Source organism: Felis catus, chromosome C1, assembly GCF_018350175.1.
Source record: "Felis catus isolate Fca126 chromosome C1, F.catus_Fca126_mat1.0, whole genome shotgun sequence".
Classification (NCBI taxonomy): Eukaryota; Metazoa; Chordata; class Mammalia; order Carnivora; family Felidae; genus Felis; species Felis catus.
Genome location: NC_058375.1, coordinates 185186791 through 185207182, shown reverse-complemented (window position 1 = coordinate 185207182; position 20392 = coordinate 185186791). Strand labels below are relative to the sequence as shown.

General features: G+C 39.3%; 1 protein-coding gene across 2 annotated transcripts in view; it reads left to right on the top strand.

Annotated features, from left to right (window-relative positions):
* Positions 1–15554, top strand: part of SATB2 (SATB homeobox 2) — a 191045-nt gene extending 175491 nt beyond the window's left edge. For both annotated transcript variants that reach the window (XM_045034242.1, XM_045034241.1), the window contains exon 11: positions 12391–15554. In XM_045034242.1, the coding sequence (XP_044890177.1) occupies positions 12391–12852 (462 nt within the window). In that variant the 3' untranslated portion in view covers positions 12853–15554. The remainder of the gene's footprint in view (positions 1–12390) is intronic.
* Positions 15555–20392: the final 4838 nt, after the last annotated feature.

Genomic DNA, 20392 nt, shown 5'->3' with positions numbered 1-20392 from the left:
ACCATCCTAAAGAGTTCGTTCTTCCTGGAACCTCTCATGGATTATATCTGTCACGTTTCCAGAATGCTTTGGGTCACGTTCGGCCCTAAATGAGCAAATAAACTTATTCAACAGGTGATAATGATGACGAGAAAGATATCATTACCATTAGGTTCAATATATGGCCACATCTTACCTTTGTTGGATTCTGACAGGAGAGATGATTGTTTTGTATTGGCGTGGTGTCTGTTTGAATGAGAGAGTCATCTGGAGCCTGCTTCATTTACTCTCTGTCAGCTCATCTCCTTATATTGAAGAAGCAGCTCACCCAGCCACCTCTTCAGTGTTTGCAGATTCTGGCCACTCCCAATAGTCATATTAATGACTGCAACACTCTTCCCCACCACTCCCCACAAACCATACCAGAGTTGTTGGTATAGTTGTTCTCAATTTGTTACCAAAGAGGAAGTGATATAAGCCAAAGGCTGTTTTAAGAACTATGCTTCCTCCATCCCCTAAGTTTATTTTAACAGATTATTGTGTCACAGCGTTTTTATGCTTTTATCTTTGACCAAAGTGTTTATTTTGAGAAACAATTATTAAACTGCATTAAAAACATACACGATGTTCCAATACCATCTTGGTTACAATATTAAAGGAAACGCAGACTAAGGCTGGATGAAATTGAACACATATTTCCATGTCAAACTTCTTACCATTTTGCTTGTTTGTATTGATTTCTCTTGACGTGGTCTTCTTTTATTGAGCACCACTCTTTTTTTTTTTTTTTAATTTTTTTCTTATTCCCTCTCTTTTTTTCTTTTAAATCCCTTTCCTATAGCTGTATGTGCTAAGAGCAATTGTAAAAGGAAACCAACTTATATTAAACCTGCCTGGAGTCAAAATGTAATCTAACACCTGTAGTCTGCAATTTGTCATCACTTCATGGATACTTTTTTTTTTTTTTTTTTTAATAACAGATTTCCTGAGTTTTGACCTTAGGATACTGTATAATCCAAAAAAAGCAACAAAACTAAACCATGGTTTTTAATAAGTCTTATAATAGTGTTAGGATGTGAAATTACAACCGTAAGAGTCAACGCAAGTCACATCATTTGAAGTTTGAAATAGTGCTGAGTTGTGTATCTAAAAGAATGTTTTGCCTGTGAAAATGTCTTTGATAAAATCAAGAGACAAATCATAATGCACATGTAATTTCTCTTACACTCATTCTCTAAGACCTTCCTTGGTGTCTTGGCTCAAATAAGGATGTTTTTTAACTGTAGGGTACATTTTGCATTTTATATTAAACACTTTCTTTTCATTAGGAGAAAGGGCTATACTGAGTGTGATTCATATAGTTCAGAGTTTTTAAACTTTTTTGGTCTCAGTATCCCCTCTCACTGTCACTATTGAGGACTCCAGTAGTAATATATATCTATCAATATTTGCCACGTTAGAAATTAATTCTGAGAAAGTCTAAAATGTTAATTTAAAAATGATTGTAAATAATATATGTACATATGTGTAAACAAGACATTTTAATGAAAAATAACTGTGTATGCAAAACAAAAAATGAGAAGAATACCATTGTTTATATATATTTTTTGCAAATATTTTAAATGTCTGGCTTAATGGAAAACAACTGGATTCTCATAATTGCTTCTGCATTTAACCTGATGCAATATGTGGCTTTGGTTGGAGTAAAAGAAAGTCAAGCCTCACACAGACAACGGATTAGAAAAGGGAGGAATATCTTAATTTTTTTTTTAATGTTTATTTATTTTTGAGACAGAGAGAGAGCATGAACAGGGGAGGGGCAGAGAGAGAGGGAGACACAGAATCCGAAATGGGCTCCAGGCTCTGAGCTGTCAGCACAGACCCCAATGCGGGGCTCGAACTCACGGACCGCGAGATCATGACCTGGCTGAAGTCAGACGCTTAACCGACTGAGCCACCCAGGCTCCCACCCAGGCGCCCCAAGGGAGGAATATTTTAATAGCCTCTCCAGGTAAATGTGATATTATTCTTTGGTACTACAGGAAAACTTTGCCAGTGGTAGTGTCTTAAAAGTTTTTAAAAATCAGGGGTGCCTGGGTGGCTCAATCACTTAAGCGTTGGACTCTTGATTGCAGCTCAGGTCGTGATCTCACAGTTTGTGAGATCAAGTCTTGCATCGAGGCTCAGAGTCAGCACTGTCAGCACAGAGCCTGCTTGGGATTCCCTCTCTCCCACTCTCTCCGCCCCTCTCCTGCTCTCGCATGCGAGTGTGCTCTCTCTCTCCTCAAAATAAATAAACGTTAAAAAAAGTTAGTTGCAAAGTGGAATGTAAAGTCATATTGATAAACTTTCAGACTTTATAATTCATGGGTCTGCCTTGCACTTTGAATGGATCTTTTACCTATTCGTGATTTTGTAATGTCATGCATTGGTCAGTTGGAAGATAATCTACCAGATGATGCAGACCTTCCAAATGCTGACACATTAGTATGACATATTTTAAAAAATTTGTTACATTGCCACCAATATCATCAGGAGCGTCTTTACTGTTGGGAGCTGTTAAGCTTATAGTAGCAGCTACATGTTTTCCAAAATTCTAATTTTCACTTGAAAGGTCAAATTTTATCATTGGCAAAAGTGCTACCAGGTTATTTTCTTTGAAGTGGCAGGATCACCTCATTTTTAAGAAAACGTGTGCCAGATACTCGAGTCTGAATAACCATAGTTTGTCTGTTGTTCTTTCAAGTAAAAATGATATTCCATGACAAAGGTGTCTTGATTAACTCGCATATCACATACTCACACAAGCACTCTTTCTCGCGACAGCCATCTCACTGCAGTTGTCTATAGTTCTCTATGTGTACTTCCCCTTTCCTCACACAAACTCTTAAAAAGGGGTATACTTGGGTTGAGATTTAATATAATCAATGATATATTACTGCATCATCAAGGACATTCTTAAATGAAAGTGGCATTTTTACTGTGTGCATATGGCAGTGAAGACCTACAACCACCAGCACAGTTTGGTGCCATTGACTTCATTTATTTCAACAGGCCAGCGGTTTTCCCACCCTTGCTTTTGTACCGTGAGTACAAATTTCAGCATGACCAAAACAAGCAAATACGGTCTTCGTTTTGATGTCCTAGACCTCTTGGTGGGGAATCAGGATTTCCCCAGCAGTCTGTGGATCACATTTTGAGAACCACTGTTAAAGCTTGTCTTCCTAAAAGGATCCCAGGCTGTGCATATAGAAGGTGTCACCTTGAACGGATCTATGACTATGAGAGATAATTCCACGTGACAGATGCTTAAAAGGCAACTTCCGTGTGTTAGGTGTCATGTTAAAGAATGAAGAGGTATGTAGAATATAAGTGAAAGAAGTAAGAAAACTTACCGGTAGACATGCCCATTTGTAACTCTAAATCTTTGCAGTGAAAAGCACAGACAGATCTCTGAATTTGTTGCTAATTTTTATAATAAACATAACTGATAGAAAAATACACAAGGCATTATACTACTGATTCTTACATCCCCCTCTCATTGTTTAAGGGTAGTTGTTATTTACAGGAATCCTGCTTATGACAAGCACTCTGCTAAGTACTTAGCATGCATCATCTCACTGAATCCTCATGACACTAGAAGGAAGATTTTACAGATTGGGAGGCTCAGAGAAAGTAACTTGCTCAGAATTGTAAGGCTAGTAAGCAGATGTGCTTTTCAGGGTAATAACTGGATTCACAACCAAAACTTTGTGACCGCCTCCCCCCACCCCCCAAGCTCCTGCTCACAATTTACATATCATGCCATCATTTGGGTTATACGGTGCTTAAATTTTTTTTTTTAATGAAGGAATGGTAAAAAAAATAATACATATTTTCTCTCAGATACCCACTAGATATGTGTCTATGATGAATAACAGTTTATTTACTTTTTAACGTAGTTTTGCTAAAATGGAACCATAACAAGAAAAATAATAACAAGTTATGCAAAATAAGAATAATAACTGGTCTGAAGATAAGAAAGAATATGGAGTTAATCCAGAAGAGCAGAACAAAGACATACTGGCCACTTACTGTCTGCCAGACGTATGGTGTGCTGATATGTAGCTCACAACCTAATAAGTGAGATAGATGTATAATGGTTACATTAATATTTATATTAGTTAGCAGTCATTAATGCTAAGTTCTTCCCACTGAATTTTTGAGAAAATTAATTGTCTTAAATGCTGATTTGGGGGAAAAGGGAATATTAGGGGGTAGAGCTAGGTTGTTGAAACTTGAGACAAATATCTCCATTACATGATATTTTATATATAATCTATTCTTTAAATAGCACCACTCATTCATTTATTTACTTAACAAATTCTAATTGAGTTAGGCACAGGGACTTTTCAGTTGTTCCAACCAATTGTTCTCATTGCCTGTGAAATATATTTTCTCAGGACTTTTAGTGGAAGCATGTTTTCCTTTTTTGGATCAAATATTTTATATTCTGTTGTCATAGATGAGGCAGATTAGACAAGTAAAAATAATTCTGATATTAACTCAAAATAAATGGAGACAAAAGTCATCTTGTTCGTGTTCTCATCTCCTGTTGTTGAGCATCACCACTTAGGACCTGACGTTCTGGGTAAGGCTCAGTCTTCTGGGTAAGTCTTGTCATAGAGAGGTGGATGTGTGCATCTGAGAAGCTTCTGTTTTAACCTGTTACCACCCTGGATCAGCCACCCTCTACAGTCACCTTCCTAATAATTTCTCATTTTCTCTATATAAAAAAGACCACAAAGTCTTGGCTTATTATAAGTAATCCAGTTCACCCCATAATGATACAGTGAATTATATACTTTCCTGAACTTAATCATTCAAGATCTCACTTCCTTCCCTGCAGGCAAAAACCATTATATTTTACACATGGCTCCCAGCTGGTTTTCATTGAGGCCTTCAAAACCTATTTGAACACTGAGAGGTTTAAGAAGAGCTGCTTTATCTTTTCTTGGTAGACTTTTGTCATGGTACCATTTTGTCCTTGTGTTTTCAAACTTTTCAGTTTTGAAGGCAGAAAAACGACATGTGCCCATATTATGGTTGTGCTTTGTCACGGGGCTAGGAAATTTGGGGTTTTATTTTGAAATTGATGTCTCCTGTGAATATATTTACAACTTTTATTTCTTCATCACTATCTTTATGTCCATTTATGTACATGTATGTCATATTTCAGCCTAAAGAGATTTCAGCAAATAAATAAGAAAGAGTTTATTAGACTTTTAACTTTCTGTTTGTTCATATCCTATCCACAACTTATTCATCAACACATAATTGTTGGAGATAGGAGTATGTATTTAGAAAGCTTTGTAAATTAATACATGCAAACATGATAATATGATAGACATTCCATAAATACTTGATAAATCAACATTTTTTTTTTTTTTTACTCTTTTAACCCAGGGTGGATTGTCTTCAACATAATTCCTTTTAGACATGATAAGCACCTCTGAAGAAGGTGCCTGAGGAAGGCAGCCATCAGGCAAATGTCAATTAACTATTCTCTTGAAGACAGAAGTACCAATGCATCCTTCTAGTTGTTTTATGATAGTGTTGCTATTTGTGATAGTCTGTTCAAAGTCCGGAAATATATTACAAGCTGAGGGTTTCTTACTTAGTATGTGACTGTATGAACATTTCTCTTTTCTCTAGTAATAGTGGCAGTTTCAAGCTCTACTATATTTCTGGCTAAATCAGGTTATGATTGCATTTCATTGTGAGGGCATCCTGTCATCTTGAGGGTAGAATGCAGAGCCTTACGTGCTTTGGCCCTGGCCACCTGACGGTTGTCATTTCTCTCTAGCATAGGGCTTTTCAATACTACTTTCTGTGATGATGGAAATGTCCAATATGGTATTACACAATGCGGTAATCAAGCACGTGAAATGTGGCTAATGTGACTGAGGAACTGAGTCTTACTTTGTTCTGATTTTAGTTTTAATTAATTAATGAAATGTAAATAGGCACATGTGGCTACTGGCTGCTGTACGAAGTGGTACAGCTCTAACATGCTGCCTTCCTTGACGTTCTTCAGGCACACCGAGTGTATTCCTCCCTACTGGCCTTTTGCTTGCTGTTGCATTTTCCTGGAACGTTCTTCTGCATGGCTTGTTCCTCACTTCCTTCAGACCTCTGCTCACATGCTGCGTCTTTAAGGAGGCTTCCTTGAGTCACCATATCAAAAATGACTTTTCCTCTCCCCAGTTCTCCTCTTTATGCATTACTTAATTTTTTGCCCATAGAATTTATTACTTCCTGATATTTTACTTCTGTTCTGTCGCCTCAAAGTCTAGAGACTTTGTTCAATAGAAGGCAGGAGAGCACAATGTTTAAGGGCATGGGATTTAATATCAGACAGATCTGTTTTAGAATATCAGTTCTGCCACTCACACGCTATGTGGCCTCACGCAAATTAGCTATACTTGCTGAACTCCAGTTTTCTTATAAAATGGGGTGAAATACCTACCTGCAGGATTATTGTAAAATAAATAAACTTAACATTTATAGCATTCAGGCCAGTGTTTGGTTCGTGCACTTTATATGAGTTCTACTACTGCTACTCCTGCCACTACCACCACCATTATTATTGCAACCACTTAGACACTTCAGTGCTGTGAACACTAATTGTCATATTGAAAAATCCACAAGAGAAACTGTGAACTAAAACCCTTTGGATAAATTATCAGAAATGAATTCTTGACTAGATTGATTTCAGTTCAGTTGTGACGGAGAAAAATCTAAACCGAAATAGAGCTAGAATGAATGGTAAGGCTTCAGTTTGCAAAGGTCAAGAGTAAAAGGGTGGACGGCTGTCTCTACAGAAGGATGTATTCTGTTATTTAGGAAGATCACATGAAGAGAGATGGTGGATGTTACAAATAGAAACAATCAACTACTGGACCCATTTTGTAAAAGAGGAAAAAGGATAAGACTGGAAAGTTTGTGGACTTGGGCAGTGTTTTGTTTTTTGTTTTTGTTTTTTTTAATATATATATAAATACTGGGAAGATACTCCATTAACCTTAACTTAAAGAAAAATCCCAGGAAACAGTAATGTGGTTGTGTGAAGAACTCGTTAGAAAAGAACATAGATCTCTATTCAATTGGCAGGGCATTCTCCATCTTGGTTAAAGTAATTATAAATTTTGTGGTTTAAAAAAAAAAATCATCAGCCAGAAATAGATGCCTGAATTGTCAAATGAGCTGAGGATCAGGACAACTTCTATGTCCATCAAGCAGGAATCAGTGGCCTGGCCTCACACTCAAGTTACTAAGGGTACTTGGTTGAAACAGGAACCAGAGTTGATTCATCTAGTTAACCAACAAGGAATTTTTAGCATCGCTGAGAAATTCAAACAGAAAAACTAAAATTCAGTTAAGTGGGAATTCAGAAACCTATCCTATGAAAAAGAGGCTAGAAGTGTTGACATTACTTACTTGAGATGTAAGAAAATGAATGGGATGCCCGGGTAGCTCAGTCGGTTGAGCAGCTGACTCTTGATTTCAGCTCAGGTCATAATCTCAGGGTTGTGGGATCAAGCCCCATGCCAGGCTCTGCCCTGGGCATGGAGTCTGCTTAAAATTCTCGCTCTCTGCCCCTCACCCCCGCTCATGCTCTCTCTCTATAAAATAAATAAAATGGTGAAAAAATATAAGAAAATGAAGAAAAGTTCCTACCCCTGCTGTTTAGATGGGAGGTTTTTAAGAGAGGATTGTATTGATCTCCTTGTCTCAGAAAGACTGTCTTATAAGCATTAGGCTCTACTCTATTTTTGTCTAGAGTACTTAACACCACTGGAAGGAAGCACTGCATGACATTAATTCCTTGATTGTTGGGGCACATGGGTGGCTCAGTGGGTTGATCGTCCAACTTTGGCTCAGGTCACGATCTCACAGTCTGTGAGTTCAAGCCCTGCGTCGGGCTCTGTGCTGACAGCTCAGAGCCTGGACCCCGCTTCAGATTCTGTCTCCCTCTCTCTGCCCTTCCCCCATTCATACTGTCTCTTTCTGTCTCAAAAATGAATGAGTGTTAAAAAAAAATTCCTTAATTGTCATAATAATAAGCCATTGCAATTGGTTAGTGCAGAAATCTATGCAGGGTTTTTTTTCTGGTTTTTTTTTTTTTTTCTAAAAATTGTCTAGAGACAAACAACTTTCTGCTTGGAGTAATTAGAACATTTGGGGGAAATGAAGATAGTTAGGACACAACCTGGAGTATCTTTGTCTCAGGTCTTACACATACTGTGGTTGACAGAGAATTACAGCCAAAGAAAAGGGGCAGTGTGACTGAAAAACTTCATTCAGGCTCTTTTGGTAACTTGTGAGACAGTTTCACTTGAAAGCTTCTCACTTTGTCATTCTCTATTTTGACTGCTCTCTCCTTTTGTGCTTCAAGATACTAGAAATGTCACTTAATCTTCATGTAAATATTGTCATGCCACCCAATTCATTATAGAATATTGTCTGACCTGAAATAAAACATTTCTCTTTATATATCATTTCTTTTTAAAAAAAGAATTTAATTTTGTATTTTTATTTTATTTTTGAGAGAGAGAGAGAGAGCAGTGGAGGGGTAGAGAGAAAGAGAGACAGGATCCAAAGTGGCATTGCCACTGTCCCTTGCACACATGCTTTCTCACACTGACAGCGCCCTATGTGTATAATTTCCAATTTAAAGGGTTTTCCTGAGATGCTGCATGTTTCCAGGTTATTCTTGATCCAAATAGCACCCTCATGAGGAATTGTGCGCATTGAATAAACTGATCTGTGTAAAGTTCTTAGAACCGCCTGGCACAGAGTAACATTCAGTAAGCGGTAGCTATTCTTGTTCCGCTATTTCATGTGTGGCTTCCCTACATGTGTGCGTTAGGACTGCTAGAGTCCGGGAAAGGGGAGGTGAAGCAGGCCTGTGGGCTGGACTCAGGAGAAGAACAAACCCTATCATGCAGAAAGATTATAGTAACTTCAAAGTATAGTTTTGGAAAATCTCTTTAAATCTAACCAGTGCAAAATGGAAAACCCCTAAAGAACCAATCTAATTATTTAACTAAATGGAACCATTATGCTGACTTTTACTACAGAAGGCAAGCATAATTTAGAAAATGGGCATTTTAATTCTCTTTTGTTTTCCAATTAACACAATTGCTCTAATAGGGGGTACTCGTGCTTGAGTATATATGTATGTTCTTTGAGTACATATTTCATATATAATTTCAGTGTCTATCTTTCTCTTTCTCACCAAAACCCCCAAAATCCTCACCTGTTGACATAGTGGTTCATTTATGACAATGGCCGGGCGGCCCAGATTATGACCTCAGAGCGAATATCTTCTGCCATCAAAGTGCCATGAACAGGCCCACAGCACAGCTCTACGTTCCCTTCCGGCTATAATTAGGATGTTGAAGTAACAGAGCTCTCATGTTTTTGCTGATGCCAGCTTACCACAGCAGACCACATGAGTTTACTCTTAGTTGAAAGTAGTAAAGAAAATGCCAAGAACATTCATTTTAATTGGCCAACATTATATGGACCTTTAGTGCCACTGTTTTATGGTCCTGTATTTTAGATTTCTTTCTGCCACCAGCCGTCAGCTTATTATGATGGATATTCTTATTTCCTTTTGATTATCCTTTTGATTATTATCTTGATTGTTACGTGATTACTAATTATTATTTGAAAAGTTTCATCCTCTTCTGCTTGTTGTTACCTTACTCAGGTAACAATTTCATGGGTCCTGATATTTATTAAATTCCATATAAAAGGCTGACATTGTCACATTGGTAAGAAGTTATTTTTTTCATCAGGTGGTCTCTGAGACTGAAATAGATGGCAGACATTTTTTCCCTTAAATTCTTGCTTTGCTATTGATATTTCATAGCCCGAGAAGAAGAGAATGGGTCATATGAGGAGTGTGTGGTGGTCGTAGGAGTGGTGCTGGGGATGGTGGTACCACCGATTCTTTAATGTCACCAGACATGTGTCCTTGTGTACTGATTGGATTGATTTCCCCCTGAATTCTGGAAAATGTTTAATTTGTTGCTTTAACATGAAAGAGACTGCATAAAATATGAGAGAATAGTAAAAGAGAAACGTGTGTGTTTTAAAATGGGAACTCACTATCCATAAAGGCTTTGGGAGGACCCAGAAAGTTAGGCACTGATCCGAGTATAGGAAATGTGGTCTTTGTCTTTGGAGTTGACATAATGCTTTTTAGTGGGGACTATCACAGTAGCCTTTTAATTCTATAATATTATTGCTGATGTTATAATGTCCGAGCAGTGGCTAGGCTCCTTTCCAGGATCCAGTGATCCTCTCCCCTGTCCAAGGAGCCCATCTCATATGGGCCTATGATGGCAGCAGGAGCAAGTCGTTGGGACAGTCTCCTCTGCATAGCTTTCTTTCTTCGGTCAGATGGAAGTTCATTAAGTTAATATTAAAATGGGAAATTATGTCATGCAGAAAGATGATGTTGAAGATCAAGAATAAGCTTGCCTAACTAGTGTCAAATGGCAAAACTAAAATGATTTAATAACGAGTTTGGTGTCCTTTATTCAAGGAAAACAGTCCACGGGTTGGGGGAGTACGGTGCCTCACAAACAGCAGAACACTCTTCCTGAGGCATTCGGGCAAGATCAGCTTATATAGATCATTAGAAGTGGCAATACGAACAGAGCGTGATTGTCTGGGGTTGCATATCTGACTTTATTTAGAAAGATCAAAGAACAAGAAAATAAATATAGAGTATTGGGTTTGGGGATTGGCCCACTGTACTGTGTACTGTGCTTCTGGTCAAATGGAGCATTTACGGGAACTGGGAAGTACAGTCGGCTGATATGGCATCACAGGCAAGAGCATCTCTATCTGGAGGCTAGAAATTTATTTAAACATTAGAGTTTTTTGTTTTTATTTTATTTGTGTGTGTGTGTGTGTGTGTGTGTATGTGTGTGTTTATTTTTGAGAAAGAGACAGAGTGTGAGTGGGGGGGAGGGGCAAAGAGAGAGGGAGACACAGAATCCAAAGCAGGCTCCTGGCTCCAGGCTGTCAGCACAGAGCCTGACGGGAGCCTTTAACTCAAGAGCTCTGAGATCATGACCTGAGCCTAAGTCAGAGGCTAACCTTACTGAGCCATCCAGCCATCCCTTTGTTTTTTGTTTTTAAATGAGTGGGAGATATGTAGAGATAAAGGAGAAATTTAAATTAATTACAACAACTAGAAAACCTTAACGTTAAGGATTAAAAAAACAAAATAGGGAGTGTGTGCAAACAGAATTTTAATAGTTTATAAAGTGATATTAAGAAGGCCCATCTATGAGAGTATAAAAGTCATTTAAAATTCTTAATTTAAGAAAAATGTTGTATCTTTAAATTAATTTGGACGTTTTTATATTTAAAAAAATGTTTTTTAAAAAATTAATGTTTAAGGGTCAATATCAGGGCTAAAAGAAAATAAACACAAGTTCTTTCTAATTTTACGAAGTATTGATTTTTCTGGCCGAAGTGTCAACTATTCCTCTGTTATACTCTTGAGTAATCATGAGGCTGATGGTAATAATTGCTATCATTTATTGAATGTTTGCCCTGAGCTTGATGTGGACAGACTGTAGCCCATGGCCAAATCTGATCTGCCACCTGTTTTTGTAAATAAAGTTTTATTGGAACACAGCCATGCTAATTTGCTTGTATATTACTTATGGCTGCTTTTACACTACAAAGATAGAGTTGAGTCATTGCAACAGAGACTGTAAGGCCCTATAAAGTCTACAGTATTTACTATCTGGCCCTTTACTGAAAAAGTTTGTCAACCTCTGACTTAAGGTAAGCACTATTCTTTACATCTGTTTTGTTATTTAATTCTTACAACATCCCTACGAAGTCAGTGTCCTACCCTTCTTTTATAGGTAATGAAATTGAGGCTTAAAGAGGTTATTCTCTTATACAGGGATATCCAACTAAGCGAAAGAGTCTGGACTTGAACCCATGAGGTCTGATTGGAGAGCCAGTACTTCTCACGGAGTCCAACTGCTTTGCCATTAGGCTTTAGAGAGGTGGCCTATCATGCTGGTTAACAGCAGGGAAGGCTCTGGAGCCAGATTGTTTGAAAGCAAATGACCTTGGCCAATAAATGACTTAACTTCTTTGCGCCTCAGAATATACACGTTAGCAAACTATTTTTAACCTCTTGTTTTGTAAATGAGACTCTAAATCACCAGAAATTCTTTTACGTTTCCAAAAGACCTGAATTTCCAAATGACTACGTGACTCCAAAGGTAGATAGATAGACAGCACAATTTCAGAGGAATGATGGCTTTTGAAAGGTAAAATCCTGCGTCAAATGTTAATATATATATATTTTTTAATTTTAATTATCAGGTCCTTCATAGACAGCAGTCTCAGCCAGCCAAGGAGAGTTCCCCTCCCAGAGAAGAAGCTCCACCCCCACCTCCTCCGACTGAAGACAGTTGTGCCAAAAAGCCCCGGTCTCGCACAAAGATCTCCCTGGAAGCCCTGGGGATCCTCCAAAGCTTTATTCATGATGTGGGCCTGTACCCTGATCAGGAAGCTATCCACACGCTTTCTGCTCAGCTGGATCTCCCCAAACACACCATCATCAAGTTCTTCCAGAACCAGCGGTATCATGTGAAGCATCATGGGAAGCTCAAGGAACACCTGGGCTCCGCGGTGGACGTGGCTGAGTATAAGGACGAGGAGCTGCTGACAGAGTCCGAGGAGAACGACAGTGAGGAAGGCTCTGAGGAGATGTACAAAGTAGAGGCCGAGGAGGAAAATGCTGAAAAGAGCAAGGCCGCGCCTGCTGAAATCGACCAGAGATAATGTGAACTCCTACCAGGCAAAGCAATACATCGGTCCAAGGATTTTCTGTTTTAATTTCTTTAAAAACTTTTTTTTTTTTGCTTTATTTTATTTTATTTTTGTCTGTTTTGTTTTTCTTACCTTTTTTGACATTTTTTTGTTGCACAGGATACACCTATAGACTGAATAAGTTCAGTATTCCCGAATCAGACATCGCCTTGGCAAAGACACTAAAGTGTTACACTTTTACAATTGACTGGATCATAGTAATTATAATCACAGGAAACTCTGCCTTCATTATCCTTGCACTTACGGAAGAGACATCAGGCAAGTTCCAGGACGAAAAGACCTACGAAACAAATGAAGGAAGCTACAAGTGTGTGTGTATATGTATATGTATATATCTATATATTTACATATATATATTAAATTGCATGGGACAGAGAACTTTACAATCTGAAAGAATAGACTGTGAAATGAGTTCTTAAAGAAGAGACTTGTTTATGTATTAAAAAAAAACCACTTCACAGTGAGTCGCTTTGGCTTTTTGATAAACTGCGGCCTGCTCTCAGGGTGGGGTGACTATTTTTGAATTCCTATTTATTTTCTGTGTTTGTCCCTGATTTTTTTTTTTTTTTTTTAATTCTATGGCTTCCTATCTGGCAGCTTGATGGGTAATTTTTGAGGTATGTATTTAAACAAAATAAATCAACACTGCCAAAAAGAAAGAAGAAAGGAAAGTGGAAAAAAAAATCAGGGCACCTTAAAATGATACAAGTCAAATTGCTCTTAAGACACAATGCACACTTAAAATGACTCGACGTGTTCCGTTATTCAACTTGTCATTACTGTAGTGAACAGATGCATTTCTGTGGAATTCCAAATGAATAAAACTGAAATTCAGTACAGAGAAAACTTGTCTTGATAAAATGACGTTTTGACGTTGGACGTATGGAATTCATAGTATGAGCCACATTTTATTGTGAAACTTATTTACCTGTTCGTGGCTTCAGATCTTAAAATGAATAAGCCTGCTCATTTAAAAGTTGTTTGTTGTTGCTGTTTTCTCTTTTTCTTTTTTCTCCTTTTTTTTTTTTTTTTTAATAGAAAATAGTTCAATGTAATGTTAAGTTAGAAAAGAAGTTGCCGCCCGGTTAAAGGGGTTCCCTCTCAAATAAACCTCCATCCTTCCATCTCCCAAAAGATGTTTCCTATTTCTGTTTCACTTTGGGCTTCCTCTTCTTCGTCCACATTCCATCCACCTGACCAAACTTCTAGAGTCCCTGCTCTCACATGCCTCATCCCTTCCCTGGTATGGCAGCCCTAATAAGAACCTTTCTTTGAATCATTGTGCAGCTCCAGGCAATAGAGTAAGCGAAGCGATTTCGGTGGAATCACCTACTCATCGTAAACGGAAACATTTTCTCAGTTACCGACATAGCAATTACCTTACGTAAAGCAGAACTAATGCCGACTGGCTGTTTAGTGGAATGAGCATTAAAGCTGCAACCTACTATAGCTCTCCAAACCTCCTGTAGCTTCCTGTCAGAAGCACCAGTAGCATTTCTTCCCACTTGTACTTAGAGTAATTGCAAGAGGTGACCTCACCTGCAGGACTGGCCTTGCAAACCTAACCCATGCTTCACCTTGGCCGCCAGACAGTCCCACACGGTTGGATTTTTTTGGAGTTCTGCTCTCATGCAACCTTGTTAAAGACCTCATGCAATATCACTTTGAAAGTTATTTTCTGTTTACTACACAGACATTGTAATATAACTGTTAATACTATTTATATATTTGAAAGGTATAAAAGGTAGGAGTTAAAAAAAAAACAAAACCTCTATGTGTAGATATTAACTCAGAACTTACAATATACAGGGAGAAGACATGTTGCAATACAAGCTAATTCTAGCTGCTCAGTAACCTCTGGAGTTTTTAAAGGGACATTTTCCTGTACTTTTTCAAATAACGATGTTGAAAAAATTATCTTGACACGAGCGTCACATACCTTTGCAAAAGGATGGTTGTTTGCAGTTAAGCCCCGGGCCCATCCTTCTGCTGCCGTAGTATGCTGCAGCTTTAATCCGAAAGTCCACGCTTGCTGCTTCCTGATCTCCGAGTTACTCTTTCCAAATTGTCTTCTTACACTGTTGCTGAAGGTCACTCTGTACATGTAATGGAAACTGATGTTGCCAAGCTCTTACAAGGTGGTTCATCTATCGATGGCATCCGCATTTGGTATCTTTTACACTTCAACCAAAAATTTGTTAGGTATTTTTCAATGCTAAGTCTTGCCTTTTATTTTTTAATTTCACTGCCAAGTTTGCAGTGATTCTAAGTGAATCTGTGGGCATTTTAGCCTGTGGTCTTGCCAGATCTTTGCGAATTACAATGCATATATGTCTATTTATTCAATATCTGTCATATAATATCTATTTGGAAGAAGAAACTTTCTCTTGTAGTGCCTCTTGACAAAGCACAATTTCCCGCCTTTTTTTTTTTTTTTTTTGTGAAATGAAAAAACAAATTGTGTTTTATTGCGGTATCAACAATGTGAATAAGGATTAACATATTGTAAATGTTCTTTTTTCCATGTAAATCAACTATCTTTGTTATCACTAAGTGATAATTAATTTTTAACTTATGTGCATTGTTAGGCTGTTAGAATTTTTTGGTTGTTAAAATAAAACGCATTCAATAAATATGACTTCGTTTGTCAAGTATTTTACTGGGCATTGCCTTCTTTCCCACTTAAACTTTCGTGTGGAGTGAGACCTGGTGAGTGTAAGAAAAATCTGCTCCCTTAGTTTAGAAATAAGGCAGCAGTACCCATAACTGCAGATGTTTGAGTCCTGTACGATGCATGGATTTAGTTGCACATGTGAATTTACGTACATGTCTGTGTGTTTATAAACGTATGTGTGCTCGCATTCTGAAGCTGGCCAGGGGGAAAGCCGCGTATCCAAACGTTTTGCCGTATACAAACAAAACTCCAGTGTATAGAGATATATTTATGGGCTTGCTTCTTTATTTTTCTAGTGAATATTTTCTGTTTATAATTAAAAACCCACAAATGACTGCGTGTCAGGAAACTTTTGGAGCACATATGTCCATGGTTAATGGACATAATAAAAGTCTTTTATATTTAGAGCTGGGGTACCATAATGTGCGCAGAGAGGAATGCCGGAAGGATTGATGTATCTGAGAAATGTGTGAAAATGATTTTTTAGAAAGTGCTTACAATGGAAAATATTGCTCAAAAGACTAAAGTTAATAAGGAAGGAGCAAGTGCTTAACTTCAGAACTGGCAAAGAGAAAGTCAATTAAAAAGTGATTTTGTTTTCTTTTGATATTGTAAATTGTCTTTCCTGTGTGTGTGTGTGTGTGTGTCTGCGTGTTTTGCATTTGGTTAACATACAGATGTAATTTTTCTTTCCTTTCTTCCTTAGTTTCATTTGCCATAATACTTTTTTATTCCATGATACTTAACAGCTCACAGGTCACGTAGATAGGTTTTACGGACAGATGCTGGATATTTGCAGAAAAGCAGACAGACCCAAAGCACAGAGTTCTGAAGGTTCGTAAAGAAAAATTAGAGGCTCAATACAAAGCAAAACACATTACTTATGCAAATGGGAGTGAATTCTGCATTTGGGATACAGACTTGAAAGCACGTGTGAGAGGATGTGACTTGAGGCACAAGTAGCTTCTGTGTGCATGAGGTTGTGTTTTTAGGGGTCAAACTTCATCATAGGTGACAAACTCCAGAGAAAGAGGCTCTGCCCACACATGGATTGGTTTCTGCTAGAAGGCGGGCTCTGTGAGAGCAACTTCTGTTCCCAAGAAAGAGTAAGAGGTTTCTTGACTTAATGCGTCGTCGAATTATAGCACCTCAGAGCCATCACTTCATGGGTTGAGTTTTGTCTTTTTAAAACTTTTCTTAGAGGAGGTATTTTCCTTTACACTGTTACTCCCCTTTCTGTAAAGGTTTGAACCAAGACTTCAAAGTCCTTGCATTTTTTTTTTTTTTCCTACAGGGCCATGACGGCATAATCAGAGAGTAAATATTTATTGAACGTGTATTCTATGCCAGATAATTTTCTAGGAACTGAGGTGACAAGAGAAAATATGTGACTTGATGTTCTCCCCTCATGGAGCTTATAACTTGTTGGAAAGGTTTAATATAAGTAAAATAGTCATACGGTGGTTGACTATTCAGACAGAGATGTATTTGTTGAGGGAGCAGTACAAACCCGTGCTGTGAATTTGGAAAAGAAAATGATAACTGTGTGTGAGCTGGAATGGTCCTGAAAGGTGGATCACTTAGGAAACGGCTGCATGTAACAGAAAAAAATGACAAATATTGATACAGACAAGGTAAAAGTTTACCTGTTTCTTACAAGAAAGGAATTGCTGAAGTAAGCTGGCTTCATGAAGTTGTCAGGGACTCACACACTGCCAACTTCACTTTTCCTGGTGTTCCCACGTTTCTTCTTTCTCGTGGTCCAAAATGATTGCTAGAGCTCTCACCATCACACCCACCTTTCAGACACCAAGATGGAAGGAGGAGTAAAGAATGGCATACCGCCTTTCTGTTGTGGAGACTTCTTCAAGCCCTACACCTGAATGCAAGGGAGACTAGTAAATCTTTCTAGCTGTTCTACTAGTGCCACAGAAAAGGAAGGAGAGATGGATTTCGGGGTAGGCAGCTAACAGCCTCTTGCCGCAGAGGGTGTGAGGGAAGTTGTTGGACATGATAGATAGGAGGAAGGTAAGTGAAACGGCCCGTTTGCTCTGCTGTTACTCGCTGTACCTTGCAGGTCTTCCTCCTCACCACCCTGAGTTCTTTCCCTGGCCAAGTTGAAGGATGAACCCAAGCAAGCATCACTTCTTCCAGGAAGCCCTTCTTGATCTGCCACATCTGCTCTGCCAGTGTGGTTACAAATAATTTCTGTGTGTTCACAGAGTTCCCAGGGTATCTCACCATCACAGGACTGTCCCAGAACTTGCGGTTCACTGTGGTTGCGGTCCCGTGCTTGGTCAGCAGGAACGTAGGAAGTCTTTCTTTGCATTTGCCCACGCAGAGGACAGGGGTGGGCAGCTGGAGGTGACACAGGCCCTGTGGCGATAGGTGTGACGGTGTCTTCTCTGGAGGAGCATGTCCCCAGGACTGGCCTCTTGAGTCAGAGACAGAAATGGAGACTGAAATGTGCAGTAAAGGGATGTTGACTTCGAATGCTGCCGATTCAGCGCTGTTAGGAAACAGCAGTGCCGGGATCGAAGGCCAGGTCTGCCTGCCTCCACAGCTGGCATTTTCTCCCTCATCTCACACCACCTCTCCCTGCATGTCTTAGAATGTCCTAGAAAGGCTGGGTGAACTGAATACCAATTTGTTGGCCAACATACTTTATATGACATGGCCTTTTCACTTCTCTTTACACACTTTTTCATAATCTTATCTGAGAATGACATTTCTGATGGAATTTTGTTCTGAAAGAAAGCTCTATTAAAAAAACAAAACAACAACAACAACAAAAAAAACCCACCATGCTCTGCTACTAAAACTGCCCCAGAAGAATCTAGAAGCAGCTTCTTCGGTAACACTTTGAATGGCTTAAAGTGTTACCTTCACATATCGAGAAATAATTACAAAATATCCCATTAACACTGTAATAAATAGTTCAGAGCAATGATTAACTAAAGAGGGAACTATAATTTATTCACTATCCATTAACAGGCATAATCCTATTTTAACATAAAACAGCAGAGACTAAAGGAATTCTGGGAGGCTCAGTGACAGCTTTGGAATGAGCAGTCCCAGGGACCCTCCCTCAGCTTAAGAAAGACATAAGGGGAAAATTCTTTATAATTTATCCTGTCTCCAGTTGATTGTGAGGGGGCAGTGAACTATCCTAGTACCTATTGTCCCTGGTTTTGCAGCTTATTTTTCAGACCCACAGTTTCCTCTGTGGGGAATGGAGCTGATCATTCGTGTATCTCAGAATTATTATTAAATACGTAGAAGCATCTACAACAACTTCTTCCTTTCTTTCCTCCACTCTTCTAAGAAAGAGAGAAGCAGGATATTATAAAATGCTATAAATGACTTGTTAAAACCAATTCAGATGAGTTTGAAAGTGGGATCCGCTCTGATATTTTCAAAAGTCCTTGTTACCCCATCTAAAGCTTTTGTGCCTAAAGACTACTGTGTGACTGCTTTGTCTCTCATTTCTCCCTCCATTCTCATTTATTGGAGCCTCTTCCCTTCCCGCCTCCCTTCCCCTCTCCTTTCTGTCAAGAGCTAGAATATGGTTTTCTTTCTTAAGGAGAAACTGAATGTGATGCGTCAGTAGCCTTCTGAAACCTTCAGAATTAGAGAGGTGTCGAAGTACGGACGGCATCCAGCTCTGGTTTTCCTCCTGCTACTTTCCTGCTTGTTTCAGTGTGTCTGGCTGATTCTCTCTTTTCTGTCCAGTGCCTCAGTGGCCAGGGTACTGCGGGGTTCCTTTCTGGCCCTCCTTTTCCACTCTTTCCTCATTCACCGTCTTGATACTTAGGGTACCCGTATGCCGACAACACCCAGTGTCTCTCTGCAGCCTAGACCTTTTCCAGATCTCCAAATTGTTAGGTTCTGTTGCCCACTCAGCACCCCCACTTGGATGCACACTTCACACAGCTCAAAATGACCTCCTTCTCTTCCCAAATGTGCCCCACCCAGCTGATGGCAGCTGCAAGCTTCCAGTTGCTCAGATCTAAAACTTTGGAATTCTTCTTTATCCTGTTTCTTTAACACCCGACATTCAATCTGGCAGCAAAGTTCCTGGGAGGGTCTGCCTTCAAAGTATATTCACAATCTTACAACCTTTCAGCTTCGGTACTTCTCCAAGCTTGGTTGGAGCCATCATCCTCTTACCTGATCTGACCCTCCCTGACCTCCTTCCCTTCCACTCTCCCCCTGCTTCGGGCTCCAGTCACATGAACCTCCTCGCTGCCTGAAAGACACAGGCTGACTCTCTCCCTCGCTTTTCCACTTCTCTGCTAAAGCTGAGAGCTCCTCCCCTGGATAGCCATGTCTCGCTCCTCCATTCCCGGCTGTCTGCTCACGAGTCACCTGTTCAGTGAGGAGTACTCCGACTCCCTTATTTCAAATTATGGGGCGCCTGGGTGGTTAAGTGTCTGACTCTTGATTTCGGCTCAGGCCATGATCCCAGGGTCGTGGGTCTGAGCCCTGTGTTGGGTCCATGCTAAGGGTGGACCCTGCTAAAGGTTCTCTCTCTGCTCCCCCCCCCCCCGTTTGTGCACACACTTTCTTTCAAAATAAATAAATAAACATTTAAAAAAAATAATGGGGTGCCTGGGTGGCTCAGTCAGTTAAGCTAAGTGTCCGACTTCGGCTCAGGTCATGATCTCATGGTTCATGTGTTCGAGCCCCGCATCGGGCTCCGTGCTGACAGCTCAGAACCTGGAGTCTGCTTCCGATTCTGTGAATCCCTCTTTTTCTCTGTTCTTTCCCCATTTGCACTCTGTCTCTCTCTTGTGCTCTCAAAAATAAATAAACATT